At 43.2% G+C, this 25,570-nt stretch overlaps 1 protein-coding gene across 1 annotated transcript in view; it reads right to left on the bottom strand.

The window, feature by feature from the left end:
* The window catches only part of nrm (neuromusculin), a 692,888-nt gene that overhangs the window by 68,719 nt on the left and 598,599 nt on the right, over positions 1-25,570 (bottom strand). Inside the window, exon 8 of the mRNA XM_071593903.1 lies at positions 11,666-11,816. Coding sequence (XP_071450004.1) covers positions 11,666-11,816 — 151 coding nt within the window. The remainder of the gene's footprint in view (positions 1-11,665; positions 11,817-25,570) is intronic.

The following is a 25,570-nucleotide window of genomic DNA, read 5'->3' as shown; positions in this document are numbered from 1 at the left end:
ATAAAGATTTAATATTTCACGATCATGGTTTCGATGCTGTCTGCGCATCATCAACAGTTGATGATAAGGAATTCCACAAAGTTAAACCTGAAACTGTTATGTTAACTAATTTTATTTGAAAAGCATCGCTCTGCCTCATCGGCATTTTCATATCTTAGTTTTACACCCTTTATCTTGAGTTTTTATCTCAAATTTAATTCACTCGGCTTTCACACGCAAGGGATTTTTCTCTCACAGCCCAGCCCGCGAAATAATTCCTTCGGAGAAATGAAAAAATTTCATCATTTGCGACTGCTTTCGTGAACTGCCGGGAGGAGAAGCGGAAGAAAGCAAGGTGATCGGGAGATCCCGATTGGGAATCAGGCGTTTCGCGAGCACTTCCGGTGTGATTGCCCTTCCGAGGCCCTCGAGAGAGGAACTCCTCCGGGCGAGTGCTGGGCCCGATTATACAAGTCTCCTCAATGAGATGTTTATTAAAACACAGCATCCACGTCCCGCCTCCATCCTCGCCGTTTGAACTGTTCGCGCACGGTGCCTTTTGTCGAAGTGATGGGGCAGAATCCGTTATTTGGTTGATTCCGTGGCCCCGATGGCCCATGTGGTCCCCGGAAGGGGCACAACGACGGCAGCCGGCGGTCATTTGTGGGCTGCGGAGGGAGAGAAAGCCTCCAGCAGATGGAAACCATCGCCTCTCACGCGCACCACAATGAGCACAGTCGAAAAAGATCGACTTTTGCCATTTTTGAGATCCTTACTCGCAAGTGTGCATTGCAAGCATTCGCGGACGCCGGAATGAGGGAGCGACGCCTTCCTTGCAACGCATCAGAAGTGAGAAGGCGATATCGATCTAAGAATTGAATTCCCAGCCGCTTTCCCCTCTCCGTGAGCGTGTCTCCTTCAATGCACGAATGCATCTCTTGATCGGCGGCGTTTGCTTCGGCCGGCCGCTCTCCCACCACCGTTGGGACGCACTTCGCGGCATATTCCGTTTTCGCATGCGGCGGACGATATTCGCGTGGTGGCGAAACCTTTCCCTGCTCCAGCCTCACGTTTGCTCTCCCACAAAGGGTGAATCCACCCATTCTGATTGGTGGGAGGGGCCCACGCGAACGCACGGAAACGCAATATGGAGCGCCCATCTCACGAATCGCAACCTGCGGCAGGTGCGATCCCACACGTCTTCACGGCACGAACTTCGCTTAGACACTTTCACCAAGGTAATCCTATCGTAATGCTGGAGGAGAAGAGGAGCGCGGAGGAATGTAAGGCACTCGGGTGTGCAGCCAACGCAGAGGACCAACAGCGGTTGAAATGTGAAGGCACCGATGGCGTTCCCATCCGATTAATCGATCCCAATAACATAAAATCGCATCCGTGCTCCCACTCTTCGAAGAAGAGGACACAAGAATTCTATCGAAGGTTCATTTGAGTATTGCAACAATTCAAATGAGTATATTTCCATTTGTTTCATTGAAAAGAGTTAATGCACACCTACAGAATTCACGTACGACCGAATTTTATTTATCTAACAGTCCCTATTTAATTTTGTAGCGTTTATCTCTTGAGGGCATTTACCCATATTTAAATTTTACTGTCATATTCAGAGCGTCCATTTATATAAGCATTTAAACATCTTCCATTAACCCTGTGAAATGAAAAGCGTGCAACTCAGTCTTGTCGCATCAAATTTACATTTACACGCTAATGAATTGGTGAAAATAAGCATCACCAGACAGACGCGAACAACCATATCTTCACGAATCACCTCCTTGAAGATAAACTTCAACGAAATTTAAAATGTGAAAAATAAGTTTCATGTGAGCCAAGCTCTCCCTATGACTATGAAGTAGAAAAAAACTCAAAGAAGGAAGGAACCTCCTTCCTTCTTTGACTTCTTTCCTTCTTTTGATTTTTCGGTAGTCCAGGCCACCTTGAAAAAGGTGGCTTGGACGTCAGAAAATTCGAAACCTAATGAGTTTCTTTTCTTTTTGTGTTTTTGTCTTTGTCCGGTAGTGCTTATTTCCTAAACATACATCCTAACTATAATATATATATATATATATATATATAATAATATATATAATATATATATATATATATATATATATATATATATAGTTAGGAACCAGACGAAAGGTAGTCCACGCAGCGTCTTTTCCTCAACGAGGCGGCTGCAATGGCGTCTGACCCCAGTGGGGCGGCCAGTATGTGACGGTGTCACGTTAAAAACACTATTGAAGAAGGCAACGGGAAAACACATCAATTATCATTTCCAAGATTTAAATGATGGTCACTGAAGAGATTTTGAGACCTGGCAACTACGGGGCTCGGCCCAATCGGCCGTGTGTCGTGCCCGGCAGCGGGGGAGGCAAGGCTTCCGCGGTCGTCATCCCACGAAACCCTTGCAAGGGAAAACCAGCAGCAGCAGGACAGAAGACGCAGGAGAAGAAGACCAAAGTAGTTAGAATAGGAATGTGGAATGTTAGGATAATGATGAGGACAGGGAAATTGGAGAATGTTAAGCGAGAGATGGAAAGGGGAAGTATACATATTTTAGGTCTATGCGAGGGGAGATGGAAGGATAGCGGGGATTACTGGAGTGATAATCATAGAATAATATACAGCGGTGGGGACGAGAGCCAACGAGGGATTGCCATAGCATTAAAAGAAGATGTAGGTAGCAGCGTAGTCAACATAGAGCAGGTAACGGATTGATTATTACTAGTAGAGATAAAAGCAGAACCGACGAACTTGGTTATTATTCAGGTATACATGCCACCGAGCAACCATAAGGAGGAAGAAGTCGATAGGATAAACGATCAGTTAAAGGACTTAATCGCGTGTGTTCCTGCACGCAAACATTTGATAGTGATAGGGGATTGGAATGCGACGGTAGGCGAAGGAAGAGATGGTGATGAGGTGGGGGACTACGGTTTAGGCACGAGGAATGACCGCGGGGAGAAAGCAGTTGAGTTCTGAAGAAGACAGGGGTTAGTCATCACCAACACTTGGTTTAGACATCACAAAAGACGCAGGTATACATGGAAATTCCAGGTGACTCAGAAATGTAACAGCTAGATTATATCCTGGTTAGACACAGGTTTAGGAACAGTGTGATAAATTCGCACAGCTTCCCAGGAGCGGATGCGGACTCCGACCACAATTTAGTTGTTATGAAACGTAGCCTCCGTTTCAAAAAGATAAGGCGGGGGCGGAGGGTCAGAAAATGGAATGTAGAAGCATTAAATGGTTTGAAAAGGAAGGAATACAAACAGGCGGTAGAGGAAACCATGGAGGATGGTAAAGAGCTAATTACTATCGAAGAAAAATGGGAAAGTTTCAAGAAAGGATTGTCTAAAGCCGCAAAAGACACTATTGGAACCGTAAACGCTAAAAGGACTAGGAAACCATGGATCATGGATGAGATGATTACAAAGATGGATGAATGTAAATACAGAGTTAGGCAAAATGAAGTACACAGAATGAAACAATAAATTGAGGCGGGCAACAAATAAAGCAAATGAAGCATGGTGGAAGATGCAGTGCGAGGATATGGAGAGTCTGCAGATGAAGGGTGAAATCGGTGCGCTGTACAGCAAAGTTAAATCTTTTTCGGGAAGCAAGAAAGGAAGATATATGCTAACAGTTAGAGATAAGGCGGGTAAGGCAATACCTGACGTAGGAAAGATCCAAGAGAGATGGAAGGAGTATGGTAACTGGTATAGTAAAGAACTTCGACCAACAAAGTTAGACATTGAAAAAGAATATGACGTAGAGGAAGACAGCTTAGGTCCAGGCATACTAGACGATGAGATAGAAAGGGCATTAAGGCAGATGAAACTAAATAAGGCCGTGGGGGTGGATAACATTCCCGCGGAACTTTTAAAATGCTTAGGAAAATGTGGGAGGAAGAGGCTATATGGGCTGATCCGTAGTATTTATGAGGAGGGAATCTGGCCGAAAGACTTTGTGAGATCAGTGTTAGTTCCTATTCCGAAAAAGGTAAAGGCTACAACATGTGAGGACTACAGGACGATAAGTTTGATATCCCACGCAGCTAAAGTTGTTCTCAGGATCGTAAACAAAAGGATAGAGAGTAGGGCAAATGATTACTTAGGGGATGATCAGTTTGGGTTTAGGAAGTTGAGAGGTACGCGTGATGCCATTGCAGTAATGAGATGATTAATCGAGAGGAATATAGAACACAACCAGGAGGTATTTGCCTGTTTCGTAGATTTCAAAAAAGCGTTTGATAGAGTGAAATTGGAAAAACTAATGTGTATTCTGCAGTAAATAGGAATAGATTGGAGGGAAAGGAGGCTAATCCGCAACCTGTACATGTCTCAGACTGCTCCGGTACGAGTGGGGAACGGGGAGTCCGGATGGGCAGTGTTAGGAAGAGGTGTAAGGCAGGGCGGCCCATTATCACCGTTGCTGTTCAACCTGTATGCAGAGGAAATGATTAAAGAGGCATGGGAAGAACTGGAGGTAGGAATGAAAGTGGGCGTGGAACTCGTAAAATCAGTTAGGTTTGCTGATGACCAAGCTTTAGTTTGTCAGTCAGCCAAGGGGCTGCAAGCATTGCTGAGTAAATTGGAAATTCAGTGCGACAGGTATGGGATGAGAATCAACATTAGTAAAACAAAGGTTATGCGATTTTCTAGAAAGAAAAAGGCCAAGCTTAACATTAAAATAGGAGGGCAAAAACTAGAGCAGGTAGAACAGTTTACGTATCTCGGTAGTGTTTTGGACCAACACGGTCAGAGTAGTAGGGACGTAAAGAGAAGAATTGCGCTAGGCAAAGAGGTTTTCACAAGGAGGAGGGAGTTGATGAGAGGGACGTTGAGGAAGGATGTTAAGAAAAGACTCGTAAAAACTTTGATACGGAGCGTAGCTATGTACGGCGCGGAAACGTGGTCATTGAATCAGGAGGATAGCCGTAGACTGGAGGCTTTTGAAATGAGGGTGTGGAGAAGAATGTTGGTGATGACTATTTATATATACTCATATATATGGATACAGGTATAAGGAAAAGGGATACGCATACAAAGGACGAACACAAGAGAGGTGGGGAAGGCGGAATCCAGCAGATCACGAATGTAAAAATATTTCCTAGACCGGGGCTTGAACTCCGGATCTTTCCACTTGCCGGGCGGAGGCTCTTAACCACTTGAGCTATCCAGGAAACGTAATTTACCTTGACATCTGCGATGCTTAATGCAACCAAGTGCCCCGATTCTTTGGCCAAGAGATGGCGTTATGGAGCTGTTTCCCCCACCAAAGGAGAAATAGACAAGACACACAGAGGAAAGGATAGTAGTAAAGGAGTCATACAACATTATAAAGGATAAGAACAGTGCGTTTCGTGGCACGCATAGCCAGAAGAGACGAGCCACATTGGCCTAATACACATTCAAACACGAAATCCCGCCAAACGGCGAACAAAAACTCATTTATATAGAAACAGATATAAGGAAAAGGGATAGGAACATACACAAAGGACGACCACAGGAGAGGTGGGGAAGGCGGAATCCAGCAGACCACGAGTGTAAAAATATTTCCTGATGCCGCCTTCCGCGCCTTTAATGTGATCGTCCTTTATAAGTGTTCCTATCCCTTTTCCTTGTATCTATCTCTATGTAAATATATATATAAAAAATATATATACATATATATATACATACATACGAGGGTCATCCGGAAAGTAGTACCCGTTCGTGCCGCATGAAGTGCTGACGACGCGAGTAGCCGCTGGACGAGGTCAGATAGCTTCAGTGGCTTGTCTGCCTTCTCTGAGCCAAGTTGCGTGACGCTAGCATTGCCTGTGTTGTTTCTGTGATTGTTTACAATGTTTAAAAAAATTGAGAACGCCGCCAGTTGTGAAGTGAGGGCAGTGATTAAATTCCTCAATGCAAGAAACGTTCGCCCATGTGATATTCATCGCCAATTAAAGGAGGTGTATGGAGACAATGTAATGGACGAGTCGTCTGTTCGGCGGTGGTGTCGCAACTTCAACATGGGGAGGGGGAACACACACGACGATGAGCGTTCGGAGAGACCGTCTGTCATTACAGACCAACTGGTGAGCTCAGTTGACGAATTCGTGAGGAACGATCGGCGCGTCACAATTGATGACATCTGTGAGCATTTTCCCAATGTTTCTCGAACAATTGTTCATGAAATTGTTAAACACCATCTGCATTATGCAAAAATTTGTGCAAGATGGGTCCCTCGCGTATCTCAATGAGCTGGCGGCGAAGGACTATGCAGCAGGAATACAGAAACCTGTCACACGTTATGACAAATGCCTTAATTTGCTTGGAGATTATGTTGAGAAGTAGTTTAAAGTATCCTCTTTCAAATAAAATTTTTTATGTTTGTTAATATTTACTTTTGTGTCTTTATTTCACGAACGGGTACTACTTTCCGGATGACCCTCGTGTGTGTGTGTATATATATATATATATATATATATATATATCATATCTCAATACACAGTTATAAAACTTTGAAAATTCATATACAAACATTTTTGTCTTCCTCAGTCACATCGCTTTTTTAAATAAGGTGAATGTATACTCCAAATCGAAACTAATTTTACGAACAAAACCTTTGAACGGCGACGAATAATCAACTTTTTTCATCTGAGGTATCCTACCTATCCAAATGTTGTTTCCAAAAGGTCTCAAACGACGACTGCCATACTTCCCTCTATGCAGACCTTTCAAGAACTTCCTTTTTCCTTTCCTTGCATAAATAATGATTCGCAGCTGCTGCCTGCTTTCATGCCGTCGCAAAGTCCTAATCTCTTCCAGTCTTCAGCGAACCTTCAACTATTTCCGCCATCCACCTGCCTTTTTCGCATTTCTCCCCTTCGCATTTCTGCGTTCTCCTCTGCCCAAACTCATTTTCTCCGCCGCACCTACGTCACAATAGCCTCCCAACCCACGCTCATCCTCTTGCCTCGAAGCCGTAAGATGTCAATACGTGTAAGATGCCCACACGTAAACATTTAAAAAGTAATCCAACAACTATGCATTGATTGACCCTTAATTTCATGCTTGCATCCAAACATGTAATTTTCTCAGCCTTTGAGGTGACAGTTAAAAAGCCTGATTTTGGGTCACCCCAGGAAACCCAAATTTACACCGATGACCCTCACAGTTCCCTAATCTTGCCAGCCTATCTAGCCTCTTATCATATTTATTCAGTCGTTCTTTAAACATTCTCTTCTGCCCCTGGGACTTTCACTATTTCTGCTCCCGAGAGCTCCTTTGATGATATTCACCCGTGACTTTCACGGTCTTTTGGATTCTCTAGAATGCTCCAACATTGCACCTCAACATATATCTGATGACCCGACTAACAGGCATTATATTGACGTGAGCGCACCAGCACGCTTGATCATACCTGTGAATTAACGGTGCAGCCATCCAGACTTTCAGTACGCGCTCATTTCTCACTCTGTCGCTCATATTTTTTCAACTCAAACACCCTCAAACAAAGTGCCCCGAATCCAGCGCATTTTGTCGACACATTTAGTTGTGAATGAGTGAAAATCCAGCGCCATGCAGCGAAAACTCGAGTGAATATATGGCTTCCAAGTCGCTCAAATAACTCATCTCTCTTGCTTTGCTGAAACGTGAGATACAATAAAGGAAAGTCCCCCGTAAACTGAAAGGCTTTCATGGCTTTGGTTGTGACGAGCGTATGAAATTATGATTTTGGCCATCGCGTGTCAAACACAATGGTATGAAAACAATGAATGCTTGGTTTAGCAACTAAGCAAAAGCGAGTTGCAAACCCAAAAAAGAAAAGATACGCATCTTTTCCACAAGTTCGTCAATTTTTATTTCCTTCACTCGGACCTTCTCGCATTTTTTTACCGATGAAAATGAAATACGGGATTTTTGACGGGTTCTCTGTTGGAGTCATTTAATAGTTGATCAACTTGAGGAATTCGATTAAAAAAGAGCCATGTTCCGCCGACAGACTTGGGAATTGTGCTTCTCATGCGCAGAATCTCATAAGCAGTGGATAACAATCAATTGTAAGAAGCTACATCATTGAAGGAACCTTTACAACACATACAAGTAAACAGTTTAAATTTGAAATGGTATGATAAATAGATAAATGGATAAATGTCTTTATTAGGGCGAAACTGAGACCATTAGTTCCCTTATTCCATTTAACCCTTCGTCAAATACATTAAAAAAATAATAAGAGGAAATATAAGCGATAAAATAATTGGTAAAGTCATACAGGGCTCGTCCGGAAAATAAGTGTACTGACTCCTGGGCTGGGCGCGCCGCTCCAGGCGCGCCCAGCACCGCTCTGACGGGCTGCGATTGGAGGGGGGTATGTTGGCAAGCGACGCTGAAAAAGGCAGTCGGCTCTGAGCTGTGGTGTAGTGAGGAGCTCTGTTAACGCGAACCTCCACGCTCGACCCACGTCACGGAACGCGATGCCGAAGTTTTTGGAGCAGCGTTATTCCATCAAATTTGCGGTAAAGCTTGGGAAATCGTCTACCGAAACTGTCGGTATGATTAACCAGGCTTACGGGGAGTCAGCCATGTCCAGAAACATGATCTTTCGGTGGCACAAGATGTTCGTGGAGGGCAGAGAAGAGGTCGACGACGAGTCTTCGAGAGGTTCCCGATGATGCCTTCGCGGGAGCGTTCCAGGAATGGGAACGCCGCTGGAACAAGTGTATCGACTCACAAGGGTCCTATTTTGAGGAATATTAGCTTAAGATATGTAAAAGTGTTATACATTTTTTTTCCTGAGCTCAGTACACTTATTTTCCGGACGAACCCTGTACATGGAATATATGAATGGATATGGAGAACATTAGGATTTGTAAAAAGAGTGCTGGGTAAATGTGACGAAAACGTGAAGGAACGATGTTTTCTTGCCCCAGTCAGGCCCCACCTAGAGTATGCTGCCAGTATATGGGATCCTCAAGAGATAAATTTGATTTCGGAATTACATCGAGTTCAGCGGAGGGGGGCTAGATTTGTCAAAAATTGTTATGACCAACGCAGTAGCGTAACTACTTTGCTAGAAAATTTAGGCTGGTATTCCCTTACACAGCGGCGTTTACAATATAGGTTAAACTTATAAAAAACATTTAAAGATGGGTCCTTTTACGATGACATCAAGGACATAATACGAACCCCAACGAATTACGGGCGGAGGGATCACGAAAATAAGATTAGAGAGATTGACTGCAAGACTGACAGGTTTAAATGGTCATTTTTTCCAAGAACAATAAGAGACCAGAATACTTGCAATCGAAATCCCCCTCTAGTCGGCTCGACATACTAAGTATTAACCTACTAGGTAGCGACTGCGCATGGTTATACTAGTATATTTATATATTTTTTGCAGGTTCCCCTCACTTTTCCCCATCCATTTGAAAAACCCTAACCCTTTCCTCCTGGTGCTGCACCCCCTGCCACACACCTTTTTGGTGGCTCGCAGGGTATTGATGTATATGTAGATATATTATAAAAGAAATTACCACATGAAGTAATTTTGTGGGAAACACCTCAAAGGGAATTCAGACGGGAAGGACCCTAGTAAAAACTCGCTCAGAAAAACACCCACAAATAAGGGGTTTGTGAAAAACTTGGGAATACCCTGGAAAAAAGAGTTTGGTTGGGAGGATATATCAGGACAGAGAGAAGGCACCTGGATACTGAGTTATTAAAATACCAGTTATGATTACTTTTACTTAACGGTAAAAGTGATATCACCTTAAGAATCCAGCAAATGAGACATGCATCTCGGGTTTGCCTTTTGATTAAATAGAAGCATTGCATCGGGTCAGAGGCAATGACCGTCAGTCATTGACCAATGAAATGAAAAAAATGGTGTTTTATGAGTAACTTCAATTCGGAAGCCCTTGAAATTGACATCAAATCAATATATTTCAATAACGATCATATTACATTATTTACCCACTTGATAATTGAGAAATAGATCTTACTTCCTATGTCCTTGGAGATATAAGTATTTACCGGGGGATCGAGATCGCGCGGTGGCTATCGTACTGGCTTCCCACCCAGAGGGCCCAGGTTCAAATCCCGGCGGTGTTGAATATTTTTCAGAGGTATCTCGATCCCTACTTGAGGTGCTTTGTGGAGGGCACTTTGAGTGAGTACGCTGTCCGTCGGATGGGACGTTAAACTGCGGACCCCTTGGCGCCTTTCGTTAAGAGTAGGCTAATGCCGACGCCGGGTTTCTCTCCACCCTTCATCCTTTCCTGTCCATCCCCTATGGCGCAAATGACCTCAGCTGTCGGTAGCCTTCCCTAAAATACTTCTACTACAACGATATATTTACCGTTGCTTAAACCAAAATCTCTCGATTTTATTTCCGTCTCCCGCGAGTGACGGGGAACCGGAGGCATATCCAATTCCGCAAATGGGAGCACAAACAAGGGGTCATTGGTGAGATCCACCAGGTCGAAGTTTGCATTTCAGGATTAGCGAACCAAAAATCTTGGCATATAACATTATTGCGCGAACAACTGAGAAATGAAAGAACATTTTCGAGTAACGGGACACTTTCATTAACTCTTCTAATGGCATCGGCCGTGCTACGGTTTGAAATCTTAGTCATAGGAGAGTGATAGAAACAGTACACTAAATTGTATTGCTTGATTATCTATTGCGTCAGTTGTCACGAATAGTCTCCCCACAGAGAAAATATTCTTGCCGTAAGAGAAGGGACAATATAAGATTAGTTATGGTAAAGATTCTCTCCCGACTTGACACATTTTTGAGCCAAGCTCGAGGCATAAAACCACATTGTCACAGTTCATCGTTGCCATGGTGCAACTGCTGAAATTCGCTCGACTGACCTTCCGGGTGACCTCACGACGCCCAAGGTAAGCAGGCACAGCTCTAGTGCTCCAAAATCACGAAATATGATGGGAAATGAAACATGTCAACCAACTGGCGTGTCACCCGGTTAATTACCATGCCTGCTACCATCAACACCGCCCATCACTCCTGCAAGTAGTTCCAGGGAAGCGTGCATTCAATCTGCCTCTCCATTCCCGTTTGTTCCTGACCCTTGCCTGTTCCGCACCCCTCGGTTCGAAACACGTTAAAGGCATTGCGTCCAGTCGGACCTACGGCCTCCCCATGCTTCACGCCCCCCACTCATTTACTGTTGCCGCGTCCTGCTTTTCAATCTTTCAACTACGAGGGTAAGGTGAAAAGCTCACGGCCTTACACAGAGATGGCGTTCCAATCAGCGAGACTTTATTATTCCTGCCTGGGTGTGCGAGTCATTAGTTCTTAAAACAAGTTTCTGCTTGTTCTCTCAAGTAGTTTGTTTACATGTATTGTTGCAGCACAAGTTTTTCGTTAAAAATGGAAAAAATTGAATTTTGCGAGGTCATAAAATTTTCGTTTTAGATGGATTAATCCCGTAAGGAAATTCATCCGAAGTTGAGAAAAGTGTAACTCTGTTCCTTCAATGTCAGGAAAACTGATGCTGGAGAAGTGGTGAACCAAGTGCGTTGAAGTCAAGGGAAATTATATGGAAGAATAAAATAATTTTTTAGCTGAAAATCGCCGGTTTTTCCTGTCCGGCCGAGACCTTGTCCTCGAGGCGAGTAGGGCGAGTGAGAAGGGGGGAGGGAGGGACTCACAGAGGACCTCCAGGGCGATGGTGCTCTTCATCGACTGCTCCCCCTTGGCCTGGATCACGGGGTTGGTCGCCTCGCAGGATATGCTACCCCCGTTCTCGTACCTGGTAGCCCGGAACGAGAAGCGGCTCTGCGTCTCGTACGTGCCGTCGCTCTGAAACAAGAGGAAACACGCATTTGAGACCAACGTCCCCCGCAGGTACATTCTTCGCAACGACGTCGTCAAGTGGGCTACGACTTCACGATGACACCGCGTATCACGAGGAGCGAGGGAGCGATGTGAGAATGACTCATCTATATCAGCCGGCCGGACACTCGAACCCCTCCCGAGGGCACGCGGTGCACATCGCGTGACAGGGCATGTGGTGCTCATTCGAAGGAAAGATATGCGCGATGGTAAATCCGAATCCAAGAGCTTTGTCTACGACCATTCAAAGGGGAAATGTGGAATGATATTGTGCTTAGGGATCCGTGAATTTTGCGATTAGCAGAGCATTGTGCAAAAATACATCATAAAACTATAGCAAAATAAACGCTTGTCATCAAATCAATTTTTCGTTCACTAAATAAAAAGAGAATATTAAGATTGACAGGGCAAACTTACCTAAAAGGTGATCATTACGTTTTATTTTTTGCGTCCACTGAATGAAAATTTACATGCAAGATTATTTTTCCAAAGAATATTCGCGTAATTATTAATGGGGTTAGAAATATTTGGAAATATATTTTTGAGGGCAGAGAAAATGAACGACGATACTAGTAATAATGGAGAAGTCCTACCTCACCACATTATGATTCATCCGTCTGGAGTTCTCCCATAGATTGTTTATAGAATCATTTAAATGCTTAGAGGATACACTATTAAGTTCATTTTTTATAGAACCGATATAAAAAATCTGCTTTCCTTTCTATTACAACTGATATCTCAATTTTGACTGGGAATTTATTACAAAATATTATTAATTAAGAAATTTAAATCTAGGTATTATAAGGCTAAGACTAGGCAAAAAAGAGGTATCGATCTAATACGAGACAAGAGACTTCAAAATTGTTAAATTAAGGAAGAGAATAAAAAACACTACAATAGTGGTAAAGTAAATGTTAAATAGCATTTAACAAATAAGATGTGGAAGAATATTAGTCAAGACAACTACCACGAGTAAGATTCGTCTTATTTTATAAGTTTGACTTTAAATTAAGGTTAAATGAAATTGATGCTAAACATGGAGGCGCAAGCCAAAACAATTGAATAAAATATTATGCACATATGATAATTCGAAGTGGAGAATTCGCAAGTGGTCGTGGACGTCTGACATATATGCATCAACCTCATTTCCACCATTTGCAGAGCATTATTCGAGGCAAACATTTAAGAGTGGGTCAGAAAAATAATTGGGTTTGATTCATGCATTCGTTGTACACGCTGTGAATAGCAGGAACAAGAAAACTGTATCCCATCGCAGTGTCTTTCAATCCGTGCGGTGAGCTTTGACCTTTGCCCAATTCACTTCTAAGATGGCCACGATTGGAGAAATCGAAAAGGAAGAGAGGGAGGAGTGAGAAATACCCTAATGACGCGGAGTGTGGGGAAATGGTCGACGGCTGGGCATCCCCTCGATTCCAAGACTTCGGAGTACGGCCCCGTGCCACTGTACCCACCGGAACGGTGGCGCGATTGCTTTTATAACTAAAATGCAATGTTAATACCGTGAGTTTTATTGAATATTTCAAATTAAAATGTGATCATGGTCACTTTATAACGAGTGCATCTAATCATTCTGCTGTGGGATAGATATTTCAGCTAACGGGGGGCAATGCTCGGGCATTAGAGTCGATCATGGTGTCCGCGGAGGTGAGTCAATCTGACCTGACTTCTTGAGCCAGAGCTATGCTCACATCAAGGTCACGTTTCTTGCGGAGGAATTTCAAATCAAAGTGCGCTCCGTTACCGAGGCAACCTCCAACAGCGTCGGCGCTCCCTTAATTTCGGGAGCCATTGCACCGGCGCGTATGCATTAATAACTCGATCCAAAGTGGCGACGAATAATTCGGAGCCACCCGTCGGCGCCCCCTGCTCCCATTCCTTCCGCTTTTTAGCGCTTTGCCGGGCGCCCACTCCCTCCGAGGCGATTCCCAATGTTTCCGTTTGGCTGATTTTAACAGCAATCACACAAATGCAAAGAAGCAATGCAATATCAGGGAAAAAAATAATGAAATCAACAGGCAATCAATACAAAATTGAATCACATGCATCAGTTCGATTTAATCCCAAAAATGAAATGGAAAAAATAATCATCCAGGAAAATCCTTTGAACCTTCCTGCGGCCACTTAATGATTGCAGTTGCGTCCATAAGGATTTTCAATTTCATTGTTAATATTTCAGCCGTGGCATTCATCGGACTGCGCATGAGTTCCTTTGGAGTGGTCTCAGTACTTTCCTTGGTGATTGACGCTTAAGCGACGTATTCTCTTGGCTATTTAAACCGCCGTGGAGTCGGGTATTCGCCAAAGTGTATCTCTGAGCTTGTGAGGTACACACTTCCTTTCAATGCATAATGGCAACATCACGCCTCGACGGAATAAGGAATAGTTAGTTCTACTTAAATGCATGCTCTTTCACTAACCTAGTGTGTTTTGTTATCATAACCCATTCTTTCCGAATTATCTCATTAGTATCTCAGAACACGAATGAGGTCATTCGGAAAGAATGGGTTATTATAGCAAAACACATAAGGTTAGTGGAAGAGCATGCATTTAAGTAGAACTAATTATTTTTTAGACGCTGAGGGTGGCAAGTGGAATTTTTGCTATCTATAACCCTGCAGTTGCTATCCCGTATTGTCCGTGGGAAGAAGGAGTCCTTGAGTCGGCTAGTTCTGGCATCTATTTCCCGAAATTTATAGTATATGCATGATCCAAGCGACCAATGTATGTAGGAGTACGAATAATTTGCGAGACCTCGGTGCTGAAACATGCGGATCTGAATTTATTTTATAATTTCAATCTTGCATTGAATCGTCTCTCAGCCAATGATTCCCACCCCAAATCCATGAGCATTTCGGTGACGCTTTGCGTTTTATCGTAGGAATTTTTTACAAAACGGGCTGCCCGGCGTTGAACCTTCTCAATTTCCCGAATGAGACCTTTTTCACTCGGATCCCACACGCTGCATGCGTATTCCTTCCTTTCAATCCCTCGTCCCTCTCCGCGGGGGGAAATTCCTGCTGCCTGTAATGTTATGTCGCATTCCCTGCCTTTCTGAGTCTCCTCGGGGGGTAGAGTGTTTTGTGTTGCATGTTCATGTGGTGGTAAAGTTTCGTATCCTTGCTTGTTGTATCCTGGCTTGCGTGTTGTTGGATGGCTTTCGTACTGCATCCGGGGGTGCAGTTGTTCGTAGGTTTATGGTAAATGCGTTTGCATGACTGCGTGCACTGCTTAGGGTGTAATTTTCCATGTTGTTGTTTTGCATGTGGCATTGCTCCTTGTTACGGGTAGTGACCTAACACACCCCGCCATACGCTCTTGCGGCGGCTTGCGGGGTGTAGATGTAGATGAATGTTTGGTAGGAGTAGAGGCAGTCTAGTCTAAGTGAGAAAATCTTGAACTTTAAAAGTTTCCGTAGCTGTTCATTTCCGCATCGGAATCTGCCGATGAATTGGGCTCATCGACTCATAATAAACCCGTCCGGAGACTATTTTGACTCGATTGGCGCTTGGGTTGCGCAGCGTATAACCAATTTTAATTCACTTAACCGATCTTAAATATCCAACGAGCCTCGCATGTAAAAAGGGACCTGACTTTCAACTGAATAACGAATCCATGGGATGGTTACGCACGGTCATACACTAGAACTCCTCAAGTATCTTTATGACCAACTTACAATGTAACCGTCAAATTAAGGAAACACTTTAACTATATGCGCTTGGCATTCGTTACGTATTGTAAATCTTCACGGTAAACGTTTAAAATTACAACGGGAAGACTTTGTGCAGTTGCATTCTATGCCTGGCTTCTGCCGAGAACAGACGTGCTCGAGCTCGCTCCCTAGACCCGGTTCGACCCTACCTGAGACTACCTGCGTGCCTCTTGTTACTTCTGAGCCTCTGTGTTTGCTCTTCCCTAGTGAAGTGTAGTTTAGTGTTAGCTTTAATTTTGTGAAATAATTTAGTTTATTTAGTTTTTGTGTTGCTTGTTATTAGTTTTTAATAGTGTGGTGGTATTCCTAGTGGGTACTCTTAGTGGGTTGCGGTGGTTTTTGTCCTTCGAATCTAATTGGTTATCGGTGAGTGCTTTTTTTCTCTACTATCTTTTTCTTTACTTTATTTACTATCTTCCAAAGTGTAACTTGAATGAGCTAAATTTAGCTAACTCCTCTTATAAATTTTAGAGTAGCGTATACAGGTTAGCTTTTGTTGGGAACTCGGTTGTTAAATTAGGATGGCTTCATCTGGGTCCCCTGTTGCCACGCTCGAAGTCACCGGCGAATGCGAGGCTTTAAGGGCACGTATCGTCATGTTGGAGAGGATGGTGCGGGAGCTTCCATCGGAGATCGCCGGCCGGAGGGCTCCCCTCAGGAGAGATGGTGCTCGGGGTGGAAATACGAAAACACGCCACGCCCATAGGAATGCACGGATTCGTCCGAATGCTACACGTGGCTGGGCGATTAGAGACCTATCTCGTGTCCCATCTTGTGCTTGTGTAGAACATCTGTGTTAGAATCCGGTGCTCTGTAAAATGAACACAGGAATAGGCTTCTGCCGTTGCAGTCCTTAATGCTGCACCAAACGCTTTCTATGTCATTTACGTCGCATTCATATCGTTGGCTGCTATGATGTGACTTTACTGCAATGAATACTCCCCCATCCAATCTATTTGGTCTGTCCCTTCTGTGAATTGTGAAACCGTTTGGAAAAACGTCAATGCGAGTGAATGTAATGCTTTTATCTCTGTTAACCACGAATCGTCTCAAAACAGTTTTCTTAGCGTACATAAAACCGAAAAACAAGACGTTATTGGCCAAATTAAAATTATAAAATTAAACTGCCGTAGCATTAGAAACAAAATATCGGATATTGAACATATTTTTGTCAGTGCAAACGCAGACATAGTAGTTGGAACGGAAAGTTGGCTCAAGGGAGATATATCAAACAATGTTTCCAAACGGTTTCACAATTCACAGAAGGGACAGACCAAATAGATTGGGTGGGGGAGTATTCATTGCAGTAAAGTCACATCTTAGCAGCCAACGATATGAATGCGACGTAAATGACATAGAAAGCGTTTGGTGCAGCATTAAGGACTACAACGGCAGAAACCTATTCCTGTGTTCATTTTACAGAGCACCGGATTCTAACACAGATGTTCTACACAAGATCGACGAACAAATATCCAATCTCAGCAGAAGACATAGCAACAGTATTATTATAATCGCTGGTGACAAAAATCTGCCGTCAATTGACTGGGACAAGTACTGCGTAGGAGAATCTGCCAAAAACCGAGATTCAAGCCAAGAACTCCTTCATATATTCACAAAACGCGCGCGCGCAAAAATTATGCGCACATCACATCACTACACTCTTTTAAATCTTAAATTCTAAGCGAATATCTTGAGGAAAATCCAAACTCATTCTGGTCCTATGTTAGGGAAATACAGGGTAAACGTCCAACTGTTCATTCTTTGCAGAGGGAAAATGGAGAAATCATTACAGATAGCGTGAATAAGGCAAATATTTTAAACAATTTTTTCCAGAGCGTCTACAATAAAAACACTAACGCACCAAACGATCCTCCACACCCACCCGGGGAACACATGAGCGATCTTACACTGACCAAGCAGGGAATGGTACATCTGCTCCGTAGTATCAAAGCACACAAGGCACCTGGTCCGGAAGAAATACCTGCTAGAATATTAAAGGAATTAGCTCAAGACATTGCCCCATTTTTACATATTGTTTTTCTAAAATCGATAGAAGAAGGCTCCGTGCCCCGCGACTAGAAGCTAGCCCATATAACTCCCATCTATAAAGGCGGCGATAGGGATAAACCAACCAATTACCGACCCATTTCTTTAACATCGATCTCTTGTAAAATATAGGAACACATTATTGTCACTAACATTATAAGATTTCTTGATAGTAGGAAAATACTAATCCACAACCAGCACGGATTTAGGAAAAGCAGATCTTGCGAAACACAACTTGGTCTCTTCATTCACGATGTACTTAGATCGGGAGAAAACAACACACAAGTCGATGCAGTATTCCTCGATTTCAAAAAAGCCTTCGACAAAGTCCCACACAATAAATTGTTGCATACACTTAAATACTATGGGATCAACGAGAAAATAATTGATTGGATTAGAGACTTCTTGTCAAACCGCAAACAAATAGTAGTCATAGATGAATTGTGCTCAACGGATAGAGATGTAACTTGGAGCGTCCCCCAGGTAAGTGTAATAGGGCCTCTTCTGTTCTTAATATACATTAATGACTTAAGCACACACGTTGGTAGCAATCTGAGGTTATTTGCTGACGACACGGTGGTATACAGGGAAATAAGGAGCCAACTAGATCGCGAGCTACTCTCTAGAGACTTAGACAATATCTCGGAATGGTGCAATAAATGGGGATTAACACTTAATATAGATAAATGCGCAGTTTTGAAATTTTGGAAAAAAGGAAGCGAGGAACAGGATATAAACTACGAAATAGAGGGTTCAGTACTGACTACGGCCGATCAAGTTAAATATTTGGGGGTTGTTCTAACACCACGCCTTTCCAGAAATCATAATAGTAAGAAACCGAAGTCACTTTAGAAATATTGAAAACATTGAATTTACAAGTCGGAGCAAAGTGAAACACTGCAAAGCTGTTAGGTATACTTTCAGGTGCATGTGTATGTAAGATGTAGTTTGAGTGTTTGCATGTTTGTGTGGTGGAAGTGTTCTTGCATGAATGTATGCCATGTTTTTTTGTGGATGTATGAATTTGTGGTTCTTGAATGCCGTTTTTTTCTTTTCTTAATTACGAATGGTGTCCTAACACCCCCCGCCACACGCCCTTGCGGCGGCTTGCGGGGTATTAAGTAGATGTAGATGTATACTGTGCGACCATCTTATTATAAAAATATAACGAAGTACTTACAATTATTACAAAACAGTACTAAAATTAATATTAAACTTCATAAATACATTTGATTCATTTTTAATGTGAGCGTCGGCTGACGCATTCTCGCGATACATAAGTAAGCATTGATTTAATTTCAATAATTAAATGGAATACAAATTATGTACCTTTCAATGCTAAGGACAACTAATAGGGATAAATAACGTATTCTGGAAGCAATGAAAGGAGTTATAGTTAGGCGCGTGGAATTCAAGTCTCTTTCGAAGGGTTATGCCGTTTTGCGCAGTGGGTTTCACACTTAATATGAACAATTCACACGTATCTTGTGATTAATATGGGTTAAGATTCCACAGTGAAATACTTATTTGGAGATAGAACCCTAGCCAGTCAGTCTGACCTTGGATCCAGGCGTGACCTAGAGGGCGCATCTGAGCTCATGTGGTTTTGAAAATAAATTGGTCCGTGGTAAATAGTAACGAATCAATAAAAATGGAAGAAGGAAGATGAATTCCTCCTCGTTATTTGTGAAAACATTGATATTTTTTACGCAAATTTAAGAGGTGGCGTGCCCTGTTTTTTTAGGGATTGTAGGCCCGTATTCGAACTTTAAAGTTTCTATTACTTCCGAGTGCATAGAAAGCAATTGAACAGTTAAGGGTCAAAAAGTGAACGACACAATCTGGAACAACAGAACACTAGCAATTCGCACGCGACGCATGGTAGTATTCGTTGGCCCCACACATGAACGGTGTACACGCTTGGCGGGCACTTGTCTAACTGCGAACTTTAAACCTATTCTCTACTCTTCAACCGTCCTTTTAATGAAGCCAACAAACACACATTTGAGAGAAACTCTCAGCCGAGAAATAGGTTCGAGCGAGTGATTGGAGCAGAGAATTGAGGCAACCCATGGCCTTCGATGGAACTGATGGCGCAGGCTCCCACGACACGTAAGATATTCACACCCTGACGACCAGTACTATGATTTTACAAAAAAGATGCGCGAGATTCATTAAACTGCTGCATTTTCTACAAATCGTCTTTTTTTACTGTAGACGACGTAAGAGGCTGGTTTATTTTAGGAAAGGTGAAACAGGGGTTACCGATCGCGTCTCGTCACTTTAAATCGCAGTTAGCTTCCGTTACATCTGTTCTCCTGCCGAAAACGTCAATTTGCCAATCCGTTTGCGAGGAGTTCCTAATGACGACGGCATGGAAGAAGGGTTGCCAACTTCGGATGAGTTTATCCCACGACATAACGGAACCCTAAGACGGAATATCTGAGTCTGAGGAACATCGGCCAACAATAAGAAAATCGTTGAACTAACATTGAACTCATATTTTTATGTTCCATATTATATTTTCACAAGAAGCAAAATAAAATTCCTTCACTCGACATTACTTTCCTCCGTTGGCCTTCTGGAAGGAGTAATCTTTGGAATTATAAAATGTAAACCAAAAGCGACAGCAAATAACTTCTGTACTATTTTCTAGAAGGAAAGCCCGTAACGTCAGAAAAATTAATGGTTTCCGGCGTCGTTCCGTGAATCACCTTCAATATGGAGTAAATCTTAAGATCTAAAGACCTTTCACCCCTATCTACAGTTGCGTAATGAGTACATTTTTGAAATACACGGCGCTCATTCATTATTAGATGGTCAAGATTGGAACAGTGGTTTCAGAGATAATTGCTTTCATGTAATTCGTGAGGAAGGCTTCAGTAGTGGGTCCATGCATTGGAATAACAACGACCGATCTAACAATGTACTAAGAGGGCGGCGCAAAGGCGGCCGAGACGGAGATGGCAGGAACAGACCTCGAGCCTGGAGTTGATAGGATTATTGTTCTAACCCCTGGTGTTAGCGGACCCATTTGCGAGGCGCCACCCTTGGCCCGACGCGCCCCCGATTAGGCGCCCCCTCGCAATGCAAATCGAGGGCGGGCACCTTCATCGGGCAGCGTTGGCCTCGGGGGGGGGAGGGGGGATTTGGGAGTTTCGCAGGGGGCCTCGGTTCACACCTGCCACGGGGGGTGAAAGAGCACCTGGGGGGGGATCAAGTGGGGACAATGAGTAACGGAGGCTCTCGGGTGGAGAGGCAGGGGTGGCGGCAGATACGAAGCAGCCTCGGGTATTAATATCTTAGGTAGATTGAATTTCTCCGAGGAATGATAGGGGGAGTGATATTTCTCCTCGGGCGACGAGTTCATGATCGCTAAGATGCGGATTTACGCGATCCCCCCCCCCCCCTCAACCCCCCCCCCCGGGACATCCCGAACGACGCTTGCACCCTGGGAGAACACGCGGCGGCAGCCAACAAATGACGCACGCGGAGGTTCTAACGCCAGACTAGCTTCGTTGTCCTCGAGAGCAAGGCGCCCCTGCTGGGTGGCGCCAGGGAAGGCTGGCCGGTGGCGATCGGCACTTGGCGCCGAAAACGCGAAGCCTTCACTTCAGGAGAACGGGAGGTGGAGACGGTTCTCAATATTTCCCAGCGGCTTGAATTAGATATCGACTCGAACCGCGGTAATGACGACATGGTAATGCGCAAAACTCAACCGAAAGGAAAGCTTTTAATTATAAAAGTAAAGATTCTAATAATGACAATTAATGAAATCAGGGTCGTAATTGAATGATTATCATTCAAAGGGGACCACATTTTGGTTGCATTTGGCCAGGAAACAATATTTCTCACGGAATACGGCGACCAACGGACGATGAGAGGGAAAATAACTCCGAGAGAATAATACAGATGAAAGCTTGTGAGTTATGAAGCTAAATTTATTTTTGAAAATCATCCTTTAACAGAAGAATTAATTGGGCGAAAACTTTTCTACCTGAGAACCACCATCACGCTCCACAAAAACAACTGATCAAAAGTAGAATTAGATGACTACTCATTTCTTCCAAAGCGACGGGATGAGATATAGGTATTTATTCAATTGCGATTCAATAAATCCTTATTTTACAGCAGTATTAATTAAATTATACCTTTGTTAAATTATTCAAATTTTTAAATGCAAGTATTTTTGAAGAGTCAATCTTTTGAGGTTTGCAAAAGAATTCAATTAAATGTTCCGCCAAATAAAAGTACCTCAACCAAAATATTGTCCCATCAACAGTACCCACGCTCATATATATCCTCTCGTTTTACATGCATACCTGGAAGCAATATTAATTAACAGAAATAATGTTTTAATTAATTGGATGGAGTTACCATTTCGCCAATGCTCAACGAGAAAACATTCGTTTGTACATGGATTTACCAGAATTAATAACGATACTTATGTTTATCGATGCATACATAATCAAAGTAAATTCATTGTTTTACGTGAATCGAAGTCCAGGCGGACAAAGGAGAGCAACTTTGGAGACTTAAGGAGAACATATTTTGAATTTTCGAACAATAAGCTTCCACAAACAAATGAAATGATGATGAAATGGTGGAGAATTGAAGGTCGTCGAAATGAAACTCCAAGAAAAGCAGCAACCGTTCACGTAGGAGTCACTTCAAAGGAACGGTCACTGAATGCGAGTCACTGAGGCGAGTCCACTGGCCGAGGTCGGAAATGAAACCCAAGCGGTTCTATTATCCCAGTGGAACCGTGGAGAGCCAAGCGTTTTGTTATTAGCCACCACACTTAATATAAGGGAAAACACAAAGTTGTCAAGGATAAGGGGTATGAATGTAAGAGAGTAATTTGGTGAGGATGGGGTTCTCAGGGTAAAGGGAAGGAGCGAGTAGAGAGGAACGGAGTGGGCACGGGTCTATTTACGAAAGGCGCATGGGGACCACACAGTTACATACATGCAGTAGATGTTACTTCAAGTGTTCCCCAGGGAAGTGTCATCGGACCTCTTTTATTCCTTCTTTACAGCAATGGCATTGACTCCGTAGTCACTAGTAAGATACGTTTATTTGCCCATGATGCAGAGGTTTACCATGATATCCGTGATCCTGAGGATCCACAGCAGATTTGTCAGATGATCTCAATGCTACACAACGCTGGTGCGACACTTGGCAATTACAATTGAACTTAAAAAAGTGAGTAGTGATGAATCTTTGGAAAAAGAGGAATTCCCTCCCGAACGACTACTGAATCGGGAACACCGAAATGGTAAGTGTAGACTCAATTAAATACCTAGGCGTCACCCTCACTCATTACCTCTCCTGGGTGAAACACATGTGGGGATTATGTGGCCAAGCCAACAAAAAATAAAGATTTATTAGAAGAGTACCGGGTAAATTTGATGAAAAGGTCAAAGTGAAATGTTATCTGTCGTTGGTTAGGCCTCATTTAGAATATGCTGCTATTATATTATGGGATCATCACGACGTTGGATCGATTGCCGAATTGGATCGCGTGCAACGTCAAGGAGCTAGATTTGTAAAACGTTGTTATGATAAACTCAGCAGCATATCCAAAATATTAGAGTAGCTCGACTAGGAATCACTCACTGGAGCGGAGGTTAGTTTACACATTGAATCTCTTGCATTAATTGGATGGATGATACTTAAGTAGTGATTTTGAAAATCTTGTATCACTCCCATAGTAATACGGTGGGAGAGATCATTCAACAAAATTAAAGGCAATGAGAGTGGAACAGATAGATTTAAGATGTCAGAGATGCCACGAACGATAGTTCCACCGCTGTATGGGTAATATTAGGATCAAAATTAGTCTGGTGTGTGTTCAACCCCTGCCACACACCCTAACGTTAGCTTGCAGGTTATTAAAAAAACTAAATCACGGGAAGCGTACGAAAACCTACCTACCTCACATGGAAATGCTTAGGGATTATACAACGATGGAAAAACCCAAGATTAAAACCCGGATTCTAGACGCGAAAAACCGGGAAAAAATACTTCAGTGCACCAATCAGACCCTCGATCTACCCTGAGTGAATTTGCCGGCGCATTAGAGTGGCGATGGCTGAACAGCTTCAAGCCACGGGGCCACGATTCGATCTCTTGGCAACACTCAATGGCGACCCCACCGATCGTCGCCATATGTGCGGGTTGTCGTGCTGTCTGGTCACTGGTTGAACTTCATCAACGGGCGCAGTTTTCTGCTTAGGGTGTTAATAGATTTTAGCTCATGGTGAGACGGACCAAATTCCCAAGAGGTATATGAACCAAGCGTTGATACTCATACCGTAGGAGATGGGACGTTCTTATTGGAGAAATTAGCGAGACACAATGTCAGGTTGGTGATTTCCGACAGACTGAATACTACAGCCTACCTATTAGAAACGCAATGTTCACTCCAGAAACGATGTAACTAGCCTTCCGCGCGGCTCTAAGATGGGTTGAATTACGTCCCAAACACTAAGGCGCCACGGGGTCACTGGACGTTCCGTGTCCATCATAATACTTAACGACGAAGCGGATGCGTACATTTCAAATGATAGGGTTTTGTTTGAATCGTTAATTACCTAACATGAAAATTCGTTCACTTTTAATCGAATTTTGATCTAATTTTAATCGATACATGATTTAAGCATTCCCGTTGTTTCTCTTTGAGCATTTATTGCTCGAAAGTCCTATTCCAATGCCGTGGACGAGAAATTTCACGGAGTTCAATTCTATTTTTTCACGATTAAGGGAAACTAATACTCACCAAATACGCCACCACACCAATCGGACTTCTGGTTTCGGGTGAAGCGCTTGGAATCGCAGTGGTGAATTACTATTCCTTTCGTTCCAAAAGTGAGAACTTTCATCTTTCCTCTCCTACGTGCGGTGGAATAGGAGCGAGGAAAGTTTGATGTCGTTAATATTTCGGTATGACCTGGTTTCAAAATACCGAAGAGTAGGATACAGTGACGTGCCCTCAGTAATTTCAGGAGTGACAATACGCATCCAGGCAAAGACCTTGAATGACAGAGGAGCAGCGCCGCGGAGTCCCGCGGACGTCAGAAGAAAGAGTGGGTGGGGGGAGAGGGAAGCCAACAGCCGGCACATAACGCACTTCCCTGCGGAAGTTTTCACTGAGCCGCTGGACTCCATTTCCAGGGAGAAACACACGACTGGAGGCCAACGGAACAGAGGGGGAAGACGGAAGCAGTGGGCCAAACTTCTGAAGAGCCGATTCCGGTAGGTGACTATATTATGAAGAACGCATTCCGAGCAAAAACGAGATGACCTTAAAAGTAAGATTATCACACGAACCGCCCAGGGAACTATCAATTCCAATTGAAATGGTAATCACTAATCGATCACTGAAGCAGGAGGATAGACGTAGACAGGAGGCTTTTGAAATGTGGGTGTGGAGGAGAATGGAGAAGGTGAAATGGACCGAAAGGAAAACAAAGGAGGCAGTACTGAATATGGTGGGGGAGAGTTGTTTGTTAGGAGAAATCCTAAGGAGGTAGGAAAAATGGATGAAGGGTGTATTGATCGGTAGTGGGATGTTGAAGACTGTAATAGAGGGGAGAATGTTAGGCAAACGTGGAAAGGGCAGGAATAGGATAGGGATGTTGGACAGGATGAAGGGAGGAAGAAGGTACTCAGAGATGAAGAGAGACCTAAGGTAGAGTAGGTTGCTAGATTGTGTTTTGTTAGGATTCTCAACATACGAGTATTTATTTGGTAGTTGTGTCCATCCAAAAACCTACCTGAACCGGTAGGTTATAGGCTTATAATACTAATCGACGATTCAATCTTGAGTCGTAGTTATCAATGTTTATTGTATATATGTATATATGTGTATATATGTGTATATATGTATATATGTGTATATATGTGTATATGTGTGTATATATATATACACACACACACACAC

This window comes from Hetaerina americana, unplaced genomic scaffold, assembly GCF_022747635.1.
Source record: "Hetaerina americana unplaced genomic scaffold, ioHetAmer1.1.p SCAF_6, whole genome shotgun sequence".
Taxonomy (NCBI): Eukaryota; Metazoa; Arthropoda; class Insecta; order Odonata; family Calopterygidae; genus Hetaerina; species Hetaerina americana.
This window is presented reverse-complemented; position numbering and strand designations above follow the sequence as displayed.